Here is a 22,626-nt window from a genome sequence, read left to right on the forward strand (position 1 = left end):
AAAAAACATTGACAATTTTTAACATGAGGAGGGGTTGTAATTTATATATAAATTCACGAACTAAGTTTTGCTCCACCCTGGAAAAAGCTGAAACGACGGCCTTGATAAAAAGTATGTTAATTTTAAATTAAACATTTTTTTTAACGCCCTCGCAATAATTACCGTGTCAATATGTTATCCATATGTAATGAATATATGAAGGTTTTTAATGTTTAATTAATTATACATAGTTAAATTGATCAAAATCGGTAAAAACCGAGAACGAATTAACGATTATTTTCGAATATTCGAATACTTTATCCATTCGAATAATTGAAAACGCTGGTTATAGCCAGGTTATGAATCGACCGGTCGATTGTTGGATGGGCCTGCTCTAGACATTCTTGGCGTGACGAGGACATGCATCACAGAAAATAAAATAGGATGGCTCATGCCATCATTAAAACAAAAGCAAAATTGCGGTAGAATATCTATAAAATATAAATTACTTTGAGTCGCTTTAAGCCAAAGTTTAATATTGATAAGAAAAAAAGAGAAAAAAATATTTCTTGTGTGTGTTGCGATAGACCGTTGGCGTTCCATGTGGCAATATGTATTAAAACGGTCATTTTGCAATTTTAGAGACATCTACTTTTAGTATTTTGGTACTCATTTTTCGCATTAGATCTTACATCATATTTTTATTTCAGATAAGTCCAGTATATGGTTCATCATATACTGGAGTTTGAACAAAGGGTTTTTGCCTTTACAACAAGCAATTTGAAAAAATATCAATTCGCAATTAAAGCTGGATACAGAACAGATTTGCCAGTTCTACTCAGATGGCTTGCTGGGATTGGTTATCTGGTTTAAGGTACAAAATTCTCAGCTGTCACTAAAAGAGCACATGAGTCCACATCAGCGGCAGAGTTAGAGTTTTTAACAAGTCATTGTCATTTTAGAGAAGTTATTGGCAGAAGAAAAACTTCCACCGTAACGCATATATAATATGGACGAATCAGGGCTTAACACGGTACAGAAATCACATAAAATATTTTCTCTTAAAGCAGGGGTCGGCAACCTGCGGCTCGCGAGCCGCATGCGGCTCTTTTGACGTCAATATGTGGCTCTCCAATTCCATGCGCAAATATTAATAATTATTTTATTTTCAAAATTCATAAAAAATATTATACTGCAAAAAAACTTTAAACAGGATAAAAACACTCAACAGAGAATACTGAGAATAGGTGGAGTAGAGAGGATACGGACAGCTGACATTTTTGAAATGTGGCAACACTGTTCTGTTTGTTTAGTTATTGGTGCATATGAATGGTGTTATATGAATAAATATTATTTCATATTTAAATCAAAAATCAAATTTATATACCTAATCTAAATCAAATACCATAATATTGAAAAACTAGAAAATTTTGTAAATTGTAACTTTTGACTCTTCCGTCTCAAAAGGTTGCCGACCCCTGTCTTAAAGGAAAGAAACAAGTAGAAGCATTAACTGTGCTCGTTGTATAGAGCGATAAGCCTGTAACCTGTGCTATTAAAATATTCTAAAAACTGTTACTTCAACGAATATATCCGATAATTGAAGAGAAAATAATTAGTGCAGATCACCAATTTGGATTTAGAAATCACCACGGGACTATAGAGCAAGTCCATGGGACTATAAAAAAATCAGCAGTGATACTGCACCGCTGCATTCATAGATAACAGTCAGGCTTTTGATGAACTGCTTTATAAAATAAAAGTAAACATGCCGCGCAAAATTTATAAAATATTAGAATCTTACATTCGCGTGTAAGTCCAGAGTTCCACAGGGAAATGTATTGAGACCGGTACTTCACCTAATATATACAACTGATCTCCCAAAGATAGGTTCTGCAACAATAGCGACATTTGCAGACGATACAATTGTGATTGCTTCTCATCATGACCCTTTGTAAGCATCAGAAAACCTCCAGACAAACCTTCACTTCAATGTAACGTTCATATTGAATAAAAATACCTGGCTAAATGTTTCGCTAAATGGTGAAATATTACCACAAAAATAATAGGTCAAATACCTGAAAGTATATCTGGATAGAAGACTCACATGGCGGAAGTATATCTTCGAAAAATGCACTGGATGATGGGAAGAAGATATCAGATGACACTGGAAAACAAGTATACTAATGTACAAATCAATTTTCAAACCAGTATGGACATACGGGATTAAAACTTTGTGGTAGTGTCTGTGCTTCTACCGTCGCCATCATCCAGAGGTTCCAAAACAAGGTTCTACGAATGATAGTCGACGCTCCCTGGTATGTTCCTAATGACGTAATACATAACGACCTTAACATAGAATTCATAAAAGACGAAATAACGAATAAATACACGACAAACAAAATGGCAACAGACGACTTAAACGATTTATACCATCTGACATATCTGACGGATATGACAAATAATAAATGTAAAATAGTAAATTAGTATTATATAAAATAAATAAATGTGGAGAGGCATCCAATGGGATGTTTTCTTTACTATTTTTCAAGTTCCAAAAAAGTATATTTAAAACATAGTGAATAATTATTGGGACGGTTTTTTATAGTGTGGAAAGTTCGGATATCGAAGTAATCGAGGAAGAAATCGCCGATTGGCATGTCAGTAAGATTAAAACCATAAGAAATAAAAGATACAACTTTTAAAAGGGGTTTCAGATGTTAGACTCAACTGGCAAGGAGACTCCGAATCTAGATTTTTTTTGTATCAGGGCTGCCTAGAGCCCTGGGAAAACAACGATTCCGGACCTCATGATAAAAATGGTATTTTATATATTTTTAGCATCGTAATATAATTTCTTTAATTAATAATATTAGGTACGAGTTAACCCTTTTTATGCTAAAAATAAATATAAAAATTAGTCACCGTTGCGACATATTTTCTGAAATCATAATTATGCGAAATATTTTAATTATTACAAAAAATATATTTGCCTTCAACTGACGATTGATAACTATCAATAACGTATACAAAAAAAAATATTAAAAGCAATATCAGGCGGTGAATAAAACAATTCAAGATAAACGATTTGTTTACAATTATAATTAAGCTTATTAATGATCCATAAATCTTCAGCAGCTGTTTGAAAATTAACAATTATATTATAAGAAATACATAATATTAAATGCTAATGATTATTCGTTCTATATACAATTAATGGACAGTAATAAATTCATATCAGGAAAAAATATATTAAAACAGTTAACCAAAAAATCCTTATTATAATAAAATTATTAAAGTTTTAAACTATCTAAAAATGTTAGGCTTATTATATGAAAATAGTATAAATTTTTCTAGTTGAATTTTTATCATGCCTTACCAATATATAATTAATTGTATTTTAATTTATTTTTATTTGAGTTTTTTTAAAGAGATTTTGTATGAAGTATTTTATTATAAGGTGTGGATAAATGTGAGAAATATCATCATCAAGTCTGAAATGTTCAGTGTTTGCTTTGCCTTTCTTTTTCCTCTATAATATTACAAGAAGCTCGTCATTATTTATTTCTACATTTTTATGTTGTGATTATGTTTTAGAGAATATTTTTGTATAATATCTTAAAATTATTTTCCATTGTCAAACAATACTTGATTATTTTTCAGTATTTATGAATAATATGATACATAATATTTAACAACGAATGTCCAGTTATTAATGTGCTCTTAGTTTCTTTTTTACGTATTTAAGTTTGAAGACTAGAGTTTTTACTCATAATTAAATTATTCGACGTCATTCGTAACGTCACTGAATTATATTAATCTTTGGATTGAACACCTGTTGAACAAGGGCGTAGTTGGTCATTCTAAATTTTAAATACATCGGATATATTTATATTATCTAAATGCAAGGTAAGAAATATTCAGCCCTGTTCTATAATCACTTATATTTATTTTTGCGCATTATTGAGAAAAAATAAAATTTAATTAAAATTTATTTTGAGTAATGGCCAATATTTAAAAATCTTTTTATATATTTTTTCATTGTTTTGGCACTGACTGTACCCTTTGTTTAGCTCTTTTTGCATAGTGCTTTCTGATCCGCTCATATATTTATAAGAAAAAAACATGTTTTTAGAAAGTCACAAATATATAAAATAATTACATTGATAGGCTTTTAAAAGTCCTTGCGACAAAATTCATCGCAACAAACTCAGAGGTCCCGACAATATTTTTTATTTAATTTAAAAAAATTCAGACTTAATTAAATCAGATAAAATAGCTATTTTATAATTAGCAGACAGATAAAGAGTCAAGAAAGCTTCTTTCATTCATCACACTTTATTAAAATGTTACGACTAAAATATAACGACTTATAAAATGAGACTTAAAATATAACGACTTATAAAATGAGAATCGAATGAAGGAAGCATATCTAAACCAAATTTTGATTAGCCTGCGCCGTCGCAGTGGAAACGCTCGTTACCGAGCGTTTCTACTGTGACGACGCCGACACGATTTTATTGCTTTTGACGTAAATTTTTGACTTCTGAGAAGTGAATATTGTTTATAAAAATTCGGTTTGAATATACTTTGATCAGCCCTCTTATATTAGAAGTTCATAGTAATATCAATAAGAATAGCTATCATATTTTTAAAACATAGTGCAGACTAACTATAGAGCAATATGCGAGATGCGAGAATTATTTATTCAATTAAAATTACTTGAATTGAATTGTGTTTTTTTTATTTTTTAACTTTAGCGCCATCTGGATACTTTACGAAAACAATAAAATGTACAATATCAATTCAATACTAATTTTATTTGAAATAAATAAATTAAAATTAATAAATTATTTACCTTCAAGATCATTGTAATGATTTTGGTGATTTCATTTGACGCATATTCGAAAAATCACTTCTTTTTCCTACACGGGAGCATGCAGCGTATAATTGAACATGAGAAAAGCATGGATTTTATAAATTCAATCTACATACTTGCAACGATTGTTCTTGTGATTTGTTTATTTTTATTGCAAAAGTCAGTTCAATTGCAAATTGCAATCGTTTGAATAGTAATGGCATATCTGATGGAATCATTGGTATGCGTGGTAGCAGCACATCTTCTCCTATGAATTTGCCAGTTAAAACTGTTGCTTCGATGACATTTTTTACAATTTATTGACTCCCAATCTGGTACTAAATTGTATTGCAAAGACAGGGTGAATCAACGTTTCTAAGGATGTTTTACTGCTTCATCTCGATTCATAACAGTATCTACTTATTTATAACTATATGTTTTGCCCGGTAACACATGCTGAATGATGATGCTAATAACATTTACATCCACGTTTTTTGCAGCTAATATTGGACGTTCACTTAACCATCGATCACTTTTGTAATGTTGTATGATATCTTGAAATACGCATTGAATCAATTCTTCTTTTAAGTGTGAGATACTATTCGGTTGGTAAATTCATCAATTGTGATTTTGTCATTTTCAATTTCCAATAATTGTTTTGCAAAACGCTTTGCAATTGAACACGCATGATTGTCGTCAATGTTAATTTATTAACGTGTCTTCACAAATGTGATGATTTTAAACACGCATTCAGTTTATCAGCTGGTGTTGAATGTGGTATAACAGGTAATGTTTAATGTCTTAACGAAAATTACCTGCTAATAATATTAGCGCACCACTGATAGGCTGTTTGTTTCCACGTAAATCTTGCAATGTTCGATCCAATGCAATTGATATTTTGCGTTTGTGGCATTGCTATGCAACAATAACAACAACAGTCTAAAATCAATTATTATTTAACAATTGAATATCAAAAAATGAATTATTTTATGAAATATACTTTTGAAATCAGAGCTAAGCAATGCCCGACTGGCTAAATGGTTATGTTTTTTATTTAATTTATTACACCGTATTTATATATATATATATATATATATATATATATATATATTTTACACGAGTTTGACCTACGTGGCGACGAAAGTGTATGATGTCATTATACCAAGATTTTGAGATACATTTTAATAATTAGCAGTTTTGCCGAATGGTGAACGGGCTTATTTTTCCCAATTAAAAATCCGGTTTATATTGGCCAATGAAAGTCACTAACTTTTCTTTCTATTTCACGGTAGCCCTAGCTACGCCCCTGCTTTTTGATGGAGTGTTAATAGCGATAAAGTTTCAGGCGCTGCTAAAACTTCCGAGTGTTGCATAATAATGCGCTCATGATTCGGACGCACACGTTTTAACACACCCCACGCGTCTCCGCTGCGGTCTTTATTAGACGCTTTCTCATATTTTCCACCCATCTCATTTGCTGCACTGTAAAAGTCATGACTGGAAAACGAGTTTTTGTTCTTTTGCTAATCTTTGCCATAAACGTGAGTATAGATATTACTTTATTTGTACATAGCGCAGGGCCGGTGCTAGTCGGGCAAAATTTCACCCCATCACTTTCTTTTAAAACTGCATATAAAATTAATCAAACTGTCGCAATATCCTTAGCCTCACAGCAAAAAACAAGTGAATGTTTCATATAATATACATATATACTATTTGCCGCATTCTCGCTGTACAAAGGCACCATAGTTAGTCGGTTGATATAGTATATGAACGCTCAAATTTTATTTCAAATTTTAGAAAGCGAACAAATATGTTATGAAAGACTTTTATTATTATGTTTATTTACATAATAATATAATTTTTTTCACTAAAGATGATATATGTATATATATTTTTAAAATAAACCCTATATTAGTAATTGTATGTAGTTTACAGGTGTTTTGATATAATAAATGCTATAAGTCTTACACTTTTGAAAGTGGTGTTTTTAGTCAAACATACATTTAAAGTATTATATAAAGTATAATTATAATCGATAAAACGTATGCCAGACTCAGAAATGAAATATTAGAATGGTAATCATTAAAAAAGTGTAACGTTTATATATTTACATCCGATAATTTTCCTTACATTACTCAATTTAAAAATTAATTCCGCATTTATTTTTTTAATATTGGAAACTAATGCATTTAAAAATATAAAATATTTAGTAGTGAATATTATTAAGAACAGATGAACAAACATTTCTAGGGAAATTAAAATTAAAATAATTTACAACAGATGTCTCTAATTGTTAGACATTGATTATTTGTTACACATATGCTATTGACCTTATGGTTTCATGCCTTTGTATTTACATTACATTAATACAACAACACAATTAATATGTAATTTTAAGTAATTTATTTATTGCCAATAATAAAAAATAATAAACAGTACTTCCCAGCAACAATAAAAAGTTTTCAGCTACTTATCGTTGATATTTGACTTTTCTTTTTAAAAAAATCAAATAAAGGTTCTAGAGCTTTCAATTAAATATAACTAAATTCAGACTAAGGAAACGCGTTTGCTTTGATATAGAGAGGGAGTAAACTGATTTATTTATTACAAATTAGTATCATACTAAATAGTTTCCAATAATATATTCCAGATTGCAAGTATACAATCCCAAATACATACATATGAGTCGTGTTTATCAATGTGTGCGTCTACATGCAGATCCATGTTTTCAATTACAACATCACCAATAGAAGTAACTACGCAACCATCGTTACAAAATACATCAGCTACAGTAGCAACACCAGATACGGCACCTGCTCCAACAACCGATGAAACAATAAAAGCAACACCAGATGCTGCATCCGCTCCAACAACTGATGAAACTACAGTAGCAACACCAGATGCAGCACCTACTCCAACGACCGATGGAACTACAGTACCAACACCAGATGTAGCATCTGCTCCAGCAACTGATAAAACTACAGTAGCAACACCAGATGCGGCACCTGCTTCAACAACCGACGAAACTACAGTAACAACACCAGATGCAGCATCCGCTCCAGCAACTGATAAAACTACAGTAGCAACACCAGATGCGGCACCTGCTTCAACAACCGACGAAACTACAGTAACAACACCAGATGCAGCATCCGCTCCAGCAACTGATAAAACTACAGTAGCAACACCAGATGCGGCACCTGCTTCAACAACCGACGAAACTACAGTAACAACACCAGATGCAGCACCCGCTCCAACAACTGATGAAACTACAGTAGCAACACCAGATGCGGCACCTGCTTCAACAACCGATGAAACTACAGTATCAACACCAGATGCGGCACCCGCTCTAACAACTGATGAAACTATAGTAGCAACACCGGATGCAGCAGCAACTCCAATAACCGATAAAACTACAGCAGCAACACCGGATTCGGTACCTGCTCCAACAACTGATGAAACTACAGTAGCAACACCAGATGCAGCACCTACTCCAACGACCGATGAAACTACAGTAGCAACACCAGATGTGGCATCTGCTCCAACAACTGATGAAACTACAGTAGCAACACCAAATGCAGCACCCGCTTCAACAGCCGATGAAACTACAGTAGCAACACCAGATGCAGCACCTACTTCAACGACCGATGGAACTACAGTAGCAACACTAGATGTGGCACCTGCTCCAACAACTCATGAAACTACAGTAGCAACACCAGATACGGCACCCGCTCTAACAGCCGATGAAACTACAGTTGCAACACCAGATGCAGCACCTACTCCAACGACCGATGGAACTACAGTAGCAACCCCAGATGCGGCACCTGCTTCAATAACCGATGGAACTACACTAGCAACACCAGCTGTGGCACCTGCTTCAATAACCGATGAAACCACAGCAGCAACACCGGAAGCGGCACCCGTTCCATCAACCGATGAAACTACAGTAGCAACGCCAGATGCGGCATCCGCTCCAGCAACTGATAAAACTACAGTAGCAACACCAGATGCGGCACCTGCTTCAACAACCGACGAAACTACAGTAACAACACCAGATGCAGCATCCGCTCCAGCAACTGATAAAACTACAGTAGCAACACCAGATGCGGCACCTGCTTCAACAACCGACGAAACTACAGTAACAACACCAGATGCAGCACCCGCTCCAACAACTGATGAAACTACAGTAGCAACACCAGATGCGGCACCTGCTTCAACAACCGATGAAACTACAGTATCAACACCAGATGCGGCACCCGCTCTAACAACTGATGAAACTATAGTAGCAACACCGGATGCAGCAGCAACTCCAATAACCGATAAAACTACAGCAGCAACACCGGATTCGGTACCTGCTCCAACAACTGATGAAACTACAGTAGCAACACCAGATGCGGCACCTACTCCAACGACCGATGAAACTACAGTAGCAACACCAGATGTGGCATCTGCTCCAACAACTGATGAAACTACAGTAGCAACACCAAATGCAGCACCCGCTTCAACAGCCGATGAAACTACAGTAGCAACACCAGATGCAGCACCTACTTCAACGACCGATGGAACTACAGTAGCAACACTAGATGTGGCACCTGCTCCAACAGCTCATGAAACTACAGTAGCAACACCAGATACGGCACCCGCTCTAACAGCCGATGAAACTACAGTTGCAACACCAGATGCAGCACCTGCTTCAATAACCGATGGAACTACACTAGCAACACCAGATGTGGCACCTGCTTCAATAACCGATGAAACCACAGCAGCAACACCGGAAGCGGCACCCGTTCCATCAACCGATGAAACTACAGTAGCAACGCCAGATGCGGCATCCGCTCCAGCAACTGATAAAACTACAGTAGCAACACCAGATGCAGCACCTGCTTCAACAACCGACGAAACTACAGTAACAACACCAGATGCAGCATCCGCTCCAGCAACTGATAAAACTACAGTAGCAACACCAGATGCGGCACCTGCTTCAACAACCGACGAAACTACAGTAACAACACCAGATGCAGCACCCGCTCCAACAACTGATGAAACTACAGTAGCAACACCAGATGCGGCACCTGCTTCAACAACCGATGAAACTACAGTATCAACACCAGATGCGGCACCCGCTCTAACAACTGATGAAACTATAGTAGCAACACCGGATGCAGCAGCAACTCCAATAACCGATAAAACTACAGCAGCAACACCGGATTCGGTACCTGCTCCAATAACTGATGAAACTACAGTAGCAACACCAGATGCGGCACCCGCTCCAACAACTGATGAAACTACAGTAGCAACCCCAGATGCGGCACCTGCTTCAATAACCGATGGAACTACACTAGCAACACCAGATGTGGCACCTGCTTCAATAACCGATGGAAACACAGCAGCAACACCGGAAGCGGCACCCGTTCCATCAACCGATGAAAATACAGTAGCAACACCAGATACGGCATCCGCTCCAACAACTGATAAAACTACAGTAGCAACACCAGATGCGGCACCTGCTTTAACAACCGACGAAACTACAGTAACAACACCAGATGCGGCACCCACTCCAACAACTGATGAAACTACAGTAGCAACACCAGATGCGGCACCCGCTCTAAAAACTGATGAAACTATAGTAGCAACACCGGATGCAGCAGCTACTCCAATAACCGATGGAACTACAGCAGCAACACTGGATGCGGCAGCTGCTCCAACAACCGATGAAACTGTAGTAGCAACACCAGTTGCGGCACCCGCTTCAACAACCGATGAAACTACAGTAGCAACACCAGATGCAGCACCCGCTTCAACAACTGATAAAACTACAGTAGCAACACCAGATGCGGCACCCGCTCCAACAACTGATGAAACTACAGTAGCAACACCAGATGCAGCACCCGCTCCAACAACTGATGAAACTACAGTAGCAACACCAGATGCGGCACCTGCTTCAACAACCGATGAAACTACAGTATCAACACCAGATGCGGCACCCGCTCTAACAACTGATGAAACTATAGTAGCAACACCGGATGCAGCACCAATTTCAACAACAGACGGAACTAAAGTAACAACACAAGAAGCGGCACCAACTCCAACCATCGATGGAACTACAGTAACAACACAAGAAGCGGCAGCTGCTCCAACAGCCGATGAAACTACAGTAGCAGCACCAGATGCAGCACCTACTCCAACGACCGATGGAACTACAGTACCAACACAAGATGTGGCACCTGCTCCAACAACTGATGAAACTGCAGTAGCAACACAAAATGTAGCACCCGCTTCAATGACCGATGAAACTACAGTAGCAACACCAGATGCAGCACTTACTCCAACGAGCGATGGAACTACAGCAGCAACACCAGATGCGCCACCAATTTTAACAACCGACGGAACTACAGTAGCAACCCCAGATGCGGCACCAACTTCAACAACCGACGGAACTACAGTAGCAACCCCTGATACTGCACCAATTTCAACAACAGACGTAACTACAGTAACAACACAAGAAGCGGCACCAACTCCAACCATCGATGGAACTACAGTAACAACACAAGAAGCGGCAGCTGCTCCAACAGCCGATGAAACTACAGTAGCAGCACCAGATGCAGCACCTACTCCAACGACCGATGGAACTACAGTACCAACACAAGATGTGGCACCTGCTCCAACAACTGATGAAACTACAGTAGCAACACAAAATGCAGCACCCGCTTCAACAGCCGATGAAACTACAGTAGCAACACCAGATGCGGCACCAACTCTAACCATCGATGGAACTACAGTAACAACACAAGAAGTGGCAGCTGCTCCAACAACCGATGGAACTCCAGTTGCAACACCAGATGCGGCACTTTCTTCAATAACCGATGGAACTACAGTAGCAACCCCAGATCCGGCACCAACTTCAACAACAGACGGAACTACAGTAGCAACACCAGATGCAGCACCAACTCCAACCATCGATGGAACTACAGTAACAACACAAGAAGCGGCAGCTGCTCCAACAACTGATGGAACTACAGTAGCAACACCAGATGCGGCATCAACTCCAACAACCGATGGAACAACAGTAGTAACACAAGATGCGGCAGCAACTCCAACTATTGATGGAACTACAGTAACAACGCAAGATGTCGGATCTGTGACACCAGCTCCAGCGACCGAAGACACTACAGTAGCATCAGCTCCAACAACTGATGGAACTACAGTAACATCAGAAGATGCGGGATCCACGGTACCAGCAACCGATGCGGGAACAGCATCAACGGTAGTTGACACGGTAACAACAGCAGCTCCAGTAGAAACAACAGTAACTCCAATAGAAGCAACAATTACAACCGTAGCACCAACAATTGTAACTGTTGAACCAGGAAAATTTTTGAATTATATATCTCAAAACAGAACTATTATAGATATTCCTGAAAATAGCAATGGCACCTTTATAGCCTATGACACTAATGGAACAGCTTATACAATTACAGACCCAGTATCAATTCTAGCTCCATTCGCCAATACGGCTATTATACAATAATATTGTTTTAGTAATAATACAAATTTATCATATTTAGATTTGATGTTCAGAATATTTTTTTTGCTAATTCATATATATGTACATAAAATTTAATGTAAATTTTGAATTCGTGTGCATATATTCTACATATTATAAGTAAATTGTATCGAATATAATCACAATTGTATGCATTGTACACTCTTGAACTATAAATGTAATTGATAAAATTACTAAATAATGTCAAACTTTTTTTGTATATTCTAAAATGGCTCGACGATATAAGTTAGTACACAAATAAGGTGATATTACATTTAATAATTTAAGAAAAGTACATTTATTCCATTAAATATTTATGTAGTGCGATTGTATTATTATATTTTAATAAATGACTTCTTATTATAATAAATTACTAATTAATTTTCGACTTTGGAAGAATAGCTTGATACATAAGGTTGTGCGAGAAAATTTTGAATATAAATTTTAGTTTGGTCCATGCTTTTGTCTGCGATGTAACAGATATCTTCAGGTGTTTTTTTTTATTATCAAATAAGTGTTTTATTGTTTTCAATATTTTATGAATACATATATGTACATATATTACTTAAATATGCATGTATATTGTGAATTATGTACATGTAATAAAAATAATAAACTTTTGAGTGTGTCAATAGTTTTATATATATAATATTTCGAAACCTTTAATGTTCAATGAATGCAGTATATTTTCGCTAAACATTAGTGACAAACGTCAGTAAGCAAACGAACGTTAATTTATCTAATAAATCAAACCTTTTTGTTCCTAATAGTTGCACTAATTTGAGTATTCGACCTGGATTTAAGTTTGACTAATATTTTTTTGACTACGCAGATCTTCATTGATTGTCAGGTAGTAATAAGCATGGTATGAACTCAAGCGCAGTTCATGTCGACACTAAAGATGGAGATTTGACAACTAAACAAAATATGAAGAATTAAATTCCCGTTCTTTTCTAATAAGAACTATTATATTTTACTATAACATAGAACATTTAATATTTTTAATGTAATAGTAATTATTTTTTTATAATAGTAGGCATTTTCATGCTCGACAAAGACGTTTCATATTGATTTGCGTAAAATTTGCATATAGGTATAAGAAAAATTAAGGTAAATTACAATTGGTAAAAATATAAATTATTATTTTTTTATTGGTAATATGCGTTGATGTCAGATTTGCATGCTATAAGAGTTAGCAAGGTAGGTGAACAGCCAACGAAAACTGACGTTTTGGCGAGCTCTCACCAGTCGGTCACCACAATGAACTAAGTAAAATAATGTTTGAATTTAGATTTAAGTTTTAATAAACAGTACGTGCATCCCCATACTATTATATTTGCTAAGAAGAAAAGCCATCAAAAGAGAAAAAACTATTTCATGTCTTTTTATATATAATGTGCCAGTTTTAGAGGAATATGAAAATAATTTTAATAAAAATGTAAAGCGTTCTAGTTTTTAATTAATAATAATGTTTTAAGTGTTATGTGTTAATATTTTTTTAGGGGGGGGAGGAAGTTAATTTTTGCCTGGACGGTAAATAAGCCATGGCCGGCCTAAAATAATATAATTTTGAATCTTTTAAAAAAAATCGTTTAAGCATATATTATATTTAAATAATATTAGAATATGTAATATTTGTAATAAATTAAATACTTTTTATCATTTTAGTATTTTTTGTAGAGAGCTATTTGAGTGTTTAATAGTTTTAATCGATAAAATAGTTTTTGGCAGGTCCTGATTAGCGGTGATTTTACAAAATCTGACATTTGTCACTAGTGACTGCGTCGAAAAATACGCTGCATTATGTAGTGCCAAAATTAAAATAAATAAGCAGCGAATCACAGTAGATATTGCTTACATATTATTAGTTAAAGTGTGTAAACAATATAAACAAAACATAATGTAAGTATAATATTTTGCTAAATATAAAATATAACACGATTATTCTAACAAAATTATCATTAACATTCCAGGATCAAGTGTTAGAAGAAATACCAATATCTAATCCATTTCAGTGTAGCAATTTCTCATAACCTCAATATGTCAAAATAGTCATCACATATGTGATTTAATATTTATAGGTATACACACCAATTAAAAGGTATCACTAAAAGTAATACAAAGATACGATTAACTAATTAATTTATTAGAAAAATAAATAGCTAATATTCGCAGATTATCTTTGATTATCCACCATAAAATATCAGTATCACTTTTTGGTAAGAAGGTTACATTGTTTTGATTATTGTAGGTATAATACATCCTTACAATAAAAATATGAAGTATTGCATCAACTTAACCATTAAAGAAAAGTTACCTATCGACACGTACTTTAAGGTAGCTTCCATTATATGTTTTTCTTAGTTATTAGTTAATTTTAATAAATAAATAAACTTATTTAAATATTATTGATGACTTTTTCTGAATAAACCCTCTCTATGCCACTTCTCCCCTATATCATTTTGTTATTACCTTGGGCGTGAACATATTTTACTCGTGTACACTTACTATTTACATGTTTACCAAATACGCAATAATAAGCAAAAAAAGAGTAAATAAAACGAATAAAAGCTGTTCATTATTTTCATACGACAGTTACAGTTGCTCTTTCATATTTTCAACAACCGTGGAAAAGTGATAAGTGGACAATGGTAAAAACTGAAATGGTATAACGATGTCAACTGATGCTGAACTGAGATCTAATAAGAACTGTTAACGATTTAAAAATCCATCCACACATCAAGCCAACTAAAACTAAAAACTCATATAAATAATATAATATATACACATTTTTTTATAATATATGTTAAATTTTATGCAATATTACTTTTACTTGCGATAATGCGGGCTAGAAATTAATTTTCTCCAATGTATTTTTCCTACCCTTAAAAAAGCTTTCCTTTAATCTTTTTTATCATCAATATTACAAGATCATATTGTAGTATATGATTTTTTTCAAAGTAATTGAATTTTTAGGTATTATGCATTAACAGTTGAGTTATCACAAATGGCTTATTGTTATTGTCCGACTGATTTTAGCCACCCTATAGATGTTTTATTACTAGTATCGTATATAAAAACGCTTTTTGGGACAAAGCAACTGGCAATTGGATCAACAATTTGCTTGTCATTTACGCATCCGATATAAGAGTTATTGGGTCATATGAAAAAAACACTAATTGATTTTCATTGATATATTTAATGATGCAATACTAATAAACCTAATCCGTTGTGCTATAAGAAGATAACGAGTCTATAGCCATTTCAACAGGTGTTTTATCTTTTAACACTTTAACGCAAAATATTGTATGATACTTAAGTAAATAGATTAAGACTTGTGTGATTATTGATAATTAATGGCCATACTGACAATAAGCCAATAAATAAAGTATTGGCCAGTTTTGTTTTTTTGCGATCGTACATAATTTTATAGCTTTTTATATAATGTTCCTGCCACAAGGTCTTTTCGCTACCCAAGGTTTCCACTTAAATTACGATCAGCTACTTAGCAAACTGGTTAATGAGTTTATTTTGGCTAATTTCCACCCTCTTAGATACGCCTCTGTATATTTAGCGCGTAGCATTCTAAACAAGATATATTTATATACAACACCAACGTGACATAAATGGTAACGAAATGATGGTCAAAACAATACATAGTAAAAAATAAAAAAAAGCATAAAATATTAAAATTAAATTATACGAATCGGACCAGCTCCTCGTAGCTTACATTAAGCAGATCAATGTGTAATGCCAATGTATTAAAGAGCCGGATGGCGAAAGTCGGCTGTCCTGACCCTAACGGACATCAAAAGAGGACGCGATCTCGAAGGATTCTCAAAACTGGAGTTTCTTGAAAATAGTTTGATTATAGACAGCACCCTACAGTAGTTTGAAGAAATGATTAGCGACATACGACTTTCTGCGAGAGCACAGCGAATCGTATCTCAACGCTACTAAAAGAAATGCGCTGGGATATAAGAACTGATAATAACCAAATATGGTTTTATGAAACTTTTCTTTTATTTTTAATTAAAAATGCTCAATAAATGTATATACATGATATGTATTGCCTGGCGATAAAATATACTAACGGTCGTTTGTAGGCCATAAATTGTTTATGCGGTCAAATGACGCGGCGGTAAACTGCTAGCGATTAATTGCTGGCGGTGAATTTCGGGCTATAAATTTTCCGGACCCCGACGGAAACCTATTTTTATAAATAATCTAAATCACTCTGTAGATGGAAGCAGTCTGTAACAGATCGAATTCATTTAAACAACTTTTAATCATCTGCATACAGAAACTTGAATTTGTAATATTTAAAATATCCTGTAGATATTATTTAAATAAAATTAAAAATATTATATATGTAGTAAACATGCGTTCGATAATACGCATGATGAGGGTCTGGTAATTGTGCTTTTAACACGTTTTTTCTAACGATCGTCGATGATCCCAAAATTAAAAAGGTAGATTTTATAAGAAATATCTATATATTTATAGAGACTTTGCCAGTAGCACGCTTAACCCTTGGCTTGTCGGCCTCTTAGCAGGCCAGCTCAACATTCGCTATGTTGTCGTCCTTGGCTAGTTGTTCCTTCCATTTAATGACGTCGAGCTTACGACTTTGACCAGCAATGATCCTTTGGAAAAAGCCCCCCCTGGAAAAAGCTAAAATGACTTCCCTGGTTTTAAACCAGAAATTCTTGGGTACTCCTTCAGAGAAAATCTAAAGCAAAACAGTCTCGAATCATCAAATATTCATATGAGAATACATTTTCACTGATTGATATTGTTTTTTGCGCACTCCTATTGAGCAAAATTCGGTTTAGATATGCTTTATTCGATTCTAACTTATTGTAAGACATAATATTGTTATAAAAAGTCTTAAAATAAACGCTAGATAACTAAGCGCTACCACTGCGATGATACAATTTTATTGAGGGGTGGGGTAGATGGTAAATTTTCATTCCTTTGAATTTGCTCAGAAAAAGGCATGAAAAATGCAAAAATGCAAACGGACGTTTCGCAACTGTCAAATTGAGTTAAGCGCCATCAGTCAGTGTGGGAGAGAAAGTGACCCTTCTTGGGTTAAAATCCAAACTCTTGAAGTGAAGGGATCTCTCGGGCTGGCCGTCTGAGGTAGAGCACGAGGTACTACCTAAGACGAACAAAGTATAACAAATTAACGCAAGCAAACCAAAGGGCTCGGCCCTCCTGGGGTTACGAGGGCTAAAGGCTACGGCTGAGGTAGCATAAACACCTTCCGTAGACCTGGGGGGTAGTTCTATTATTAGGATAATACGCAATGCATGCAATACCGGCTAGTCAACGAGAGCCCGTCTCCCTGAGCGCTCCGGAGAAATACTAATATATCTCCAATAACATATTTAGTACTACGGGGGGTAGGGAACAGCCGGGTGCCCACCCGAAGGGTTGGATTCGTAGGGCCTTATTACCACGCAATGGATTGCATGTAGTTATACCACTGTCAAATTGAGTTTCATAGACAATTTAGAGCAATTGCTTTGGTTACTAAGTTTATTTTCGAAGAAAGAGTGCTCGAAGTATTTGAACTTACAATAAAAAACTTGCCACCGTGAATAATTTATTTTATTTATTTATTTAAATTAAATTAGGACCATCGTAACCTCACAGGTTACTCCAATGCGCCACGAAGATCGAAAACAATACAAAATATTATGTCAATACACCAAAAATGAAACAATGTATAATTAAAATTAAATGATGCAAACCCAGGGACGTCATTGGGAGGGGAGGTGTGGATAATTTGCCTCCCTCCCCCCTTGAATTTGAGCCAAAAAATACATGTAACTTATACTATGGCTGGTTAACTTTTGCCCTCCCAGGAAAAAGCTGAAATAACGTCCCTGTTGGCTGGTCAGGCCCACTTTTAAGGACGCCTTAAGACTGCAGCTTTCAAAGCTACAGTCACGGAGCAAGACCTTTTTTAGAAGGTCGGTCAAGTTTTCTGAATACTGTTCCTTGTTTATGATGTTATGGGGTTGAGCAGCTAATTTTAAAATTATGTTTTTCTTATATTTTGCTATATATACAATAATGTATTTTTTAAATTAATCAAGTGCTCTGTTTAAAAATATAATAAAGGTTTGAATATGGCATGAAAAATTAAAAAAAAAATTTAATGAATAAAACAGTGTTAATTATATAAATAAATAAAATTAAAATATACGCGTATGGCTGGGGAATGATTATAATAAATACATCATATATAAGAACAATAAAAGATGCGATAAAATAATAATCTTGACAGCTAAACCACGAGAACGACAAATTATGATAATACCGTCCTATGTACTTTCACATAATAGTACCACCCCTCAGGGCAACCGACCAAGCACAGGGCAAAAATATAAGATCATGCGTTGAGCAATGTTTTGGTGCATCTACTGTTGAAAATAAATATACTGTATAGACTGACATATGGCAAATGTGATGTGCCATTAAAGTAGCATACATAGTGTCGTACAATATAAATAAATCTGTTATTAAAATGCAATCATGCGTTGAATAAATAATTTGTTCAATGTTACCATGCTGACGACTGACGAAATACGGAAGTTTTAAAGGCTAATTTTTGCAATCATATTTTTTTATTTTCAAAATGTGACGTCTTTTTAAAATTACACCCACCTATCGCAATATTGATCGTATTGTACAAACACAGCCGTTTACAGACGCAAAATTGATAGATCCGATGGCTTCAATAACGAATACATATCGTTAATATGTTCGGGCCGCACTCTGCCACAATTTAAAATATTTTTTAACAGTCACGCTTGCACCTTTTACTGGAAGCATTGTCTGTTTTGCGCTCTAAATCCATATAAGACCATGAAGACTATAATATCAGGATTTTTACTTTTACTATTGTACAGTGTAAGTATACATTTGCGGTTTTTGATTTTAATAACTCTAGTTTCATGTGATTTTTTTTCGACAGTTGGTATATTCGGAAAGTCCTCCTGAAGCCGAAGATACGACAGAATACGACGCACTTCAAAAATTTATATACGATCTGGTACACAATTATCACGACAATCCGGGCAGTCCTCCTCCTTCGCCGCCTCCGTTGCTGGTAAATCAAAACAATGATATAACACCGAAGACTGAAGAAATCAAAGATACTACACTAGTACCGAAAACGCTGCTAAATAGCAATACTACCAAACCGACGAAAAAATCCAATGTGATTAAAGAAACGAAAGATTCAAACGACGCAAAGAAGCTTAAAGCCTCAGAACTGGTGCCAAATAGCGAGGCAGATTCAAGAAAATCGCAGATTAGAGACATAAAGACAGATCTCAAGGCTGATAAAACCGTAGATGAAAATAAAAACAAAATAAAGGAGATTTTGCCAGAAAATAATACTGACAAACAGTCGAGAAAATCTAGGATGTTGACTGAAGAAAATGAATTGGATAACCAAAATACCTCTAGCAACCTTTTAGTTGGAAATACTACACCAAATAGTAATATTGGCAAACAGCCGAAGAAGTCAAATGTAATTGAAGAAAAGAAAGATTTAAACGATACAAAGAAGCGTCTTCCAGATAAATATAAGTCGCAGAATAGTGATTTGAATTCAGATCTTGATGTGAAAGATCAAACTAAAGCTGATAAAACTGTCAGTGAAGATATAAAGCAAATAGAGGATCTTCGGCTGGAAAATAATGGTGACAGACAGTCAAGAAAATCTAGGATGCTGACTGAAGAAAATGAAGTAAAAGAATCAACACCATATAGTAATACCGACAAACAGACGAAAAAATCTAATGTGATTGAAGATAAGAAAGATTTAAACGATGCAAAAAAGCGTATCTCAGATAATATGAAAAAATCAGAAATGGTTCCAGATAATGAGCTAAGTTCAAGAAAATCTAGGACACAGGTTGGAGACTTAAATTCAGGAGATAACACCGTAGGAGAAAATATAAAACAAATAAAGGGAGTTCTGCCAGAAAGCATCGCTGATAAACGGTCGAGAAAATCTGAGATGCTGGCTGAAGAAAAAGAATTAAAAGAATTGGAAGATTTTAAGACAGACCTTGTTAGGATAAATGAAGTAATATCCAATATCATAGAAATAGAAAGTGTTATGCCGACGCCGGAAATACTGCCAGAAAGTAGTGTTGGTAAAATATCAAAAAAGCCGAAGAAAGAATTTGAAGATGCTGATATTAATAAAATCGGTCAAGCAACAAAAACAACACAGAAGAATCAACCAGCAGATAGTGTCAACGAACGGTCGAAAAAATCCAAGATGATGATAGAAGAAATCGAAATGAAGCAATTGGAAGACATAAAGACAGATATTGTTGCGATAAATGAAGCAATGTCCGATATCAGAGAAATAGAAAATAAATTACCGACCACAGAAATGCTACAAGAAAGTAATGCTGAGAAAAAATCAAGAAGAACAAATTCTAATGGCAATTCTAATTTAAAAGATCAAGCGAAGTTTGATAATAACATGCAAACCCCAGAAATTCTGCCAGATAATATAGCTGAAAAAAAAGCAAAAAAATCAAAGAAGGGAAATGATATTGATGCAAAAAATATATCTGATGACGCTGTAAATACTTTATCGACACAAAAAATTCTGCCAGAAAATAATGCCGATAATCTGTCGAGAAAATCTAAGCCACAGACTGAAGAAATTCAAAGTATGATCGATATTAATACAGATTTAAATTCGATAGTACAAGTTTTAACCGATATTACAGAAAGTAAGACTCCACCGTCAGAAACTCTGTTGGATAGCGATTCTAGTAAAAGATCGAGAAAATTGAAGAAGCCTATTGAAGACATAAAGACGGATATTGTTATAATAGAAGAGGCAATGTCCGATATCAAGGAGAAAAGTGAAAATATTATAATACTGGAAACGTTGCAAGAAGACGATACTGATAAACAAGCAAAGAAATCTAAGGTGTTAACTGAAGAAGTTGAAAAGAAAAACTTAAAGAAGAGTGATAGTGTATCTGATGATGACAAAGAACATAATCATATCGAAATTGTAGATTCGAATGTATCCAATATCGCTGAAACGCAACAGAGAGAAAAACCGTTCAGCTACTTAAATCAGTTTCTTAAGAAATCTATGGAAATCTATCAAATGGGCAGCATGATGACTAGATCATTTCTGCCCGGTATATTCGGTTTGCCGAAGATATCCGCTCCGATGTATACCTCAAACACTGTTCTAGATGTGATGAATCCTACAACGGTACCAGAGAATACGAATTCAAGGAAAGGTAGAAAAAATTTAGGATTGGAACCTGTTAATCTTTGAAAAACGTTTTGGAAATGCTACCAACACATGTCCAAATTTTATGGAGCTATTAATGATAATAAACGTATGTGATAATGAATTATTTATTTTATTACATAAAATACAATTTAAATTATTTTTTAATTTATTTATTATACAATAAGTACTATGTATGTTATTAAATCTTTTGATTTACAAGAGATTCATTAGATAGCTATTTAATTACAGTTTTAGTTTGTTTTTATATTATTTTTGTGTTTTACTTAAATTTAATTATACATTTTTCACTAATAAATAACTAGTCATGTAAGTCAGCTTATATATTTGATAGGAATATAATAAAATATATAAATTTTGATAAAAGTAATGATATTTTTTATTTGCACTCCCTATTTGATATTATATGTATGTACATATACTAAATATGCACATAATTTTGTATTATTATTTTGCTGCCAAGATAAAATTATACGATTTATATGTTAAACTATACTGTGATTTCAGCTGTGTTATTATTATTGACTGTCTGTTTTAAAAACACTTTTACTTATAATATTCAATATCATCTTTCGAAAGTTTTTTCAAAGTGAGCTAAAATGTAACTTCATATCTTTCCCAGAATATGTGATTTCATACAAAAAGATCCAACATTTCTGCAAGATGTACAGCCAAGTTTCATTTTGTATGTTCAACCGTTTTTTGATATAATGACCAGCAATCCGACCATTCATTTTGGGTTTGGCCGTGCCCCTCAAGATCAACTTGAGATGATTCAGAATCATCAACTTGCACCAATATTTCCATATTTTCTGTAATTGTTTTTGACTTTTTTTTATTGGGACCAGTGGTTAAAAAGTAACTTTTTAAACAAAGAGTTAAGCTTTTACACTTAAAAATAAGGAAAATGAAAATAATGACGTTATATTT

General features: G+C 34.5%; 2 protein-coding genes across 2 annotated transcripts; both read left to right on the plus strand.

Annotated features, from left to right (window-relative positions):
- Positions 1 to 6,199: 6,199 nt before the first annotated feature.
- Positions 6,200 to 13,012, plus strand: LOC148230218 (uncharacterized). The gene is made up of 2 exons (XM_088198629.1): positions 6,200 to 6,378; positions 7,491 to 13,012. The coding sequence occupies exons 1-2, from the start codon at positions 6,331 to 6,333 to the stop codon at positions 12,363 to 12,365; spliced, it is 4,923 nt and encodes a 1,640-aa protein (XP_088054755.1). The 5' UTR covers positions 6,200 to 6,330; the 3' UTR covers positions 12,366 to 13,012.
- Positions 13,013 to 19,196: 6,184 nt separating this feature from the next.
- Positions 19,197 to 21,799, plus strand: LOC148230219 (uncharacterized). The gene is made up of 2 exons (XM_088198638.1): positions 19,197 to 19,304; positions 19,369 to 21,799. The coding sequence occupies exons 1-2, from the start codon at positions 19,260 to 19,262 to the stop codon at positions 21,718 to 21,720; spliced, it is 2,397 nt and encodes a 798-aa protein (XP_088054764.1). The 5' UTR covers positions 19,197 to 19,259; the 3' UTR covers positions 21,721 to 21,799.
- The last annotated feature ends 827 nt before the right edge of the window (positions 21,800 to 22,626 follow it).

This window comes from Plectrocnemia conspersa, unplaced genomic scaffold (genome assembly GCF_051122295.1).
Source record: "Plectrocnemia conspersa isolate PC_06_02 unplaced genomic scaffold, ASM5112229v1 ptg000011l, whole genome shotgun sequence".
NCBI lineage: Eukaryota > Metazoa > Arthropoda > Insecta > Trichoptera > Polycentropodidae > Plectrocnemia > Plectrocnemia conspersa.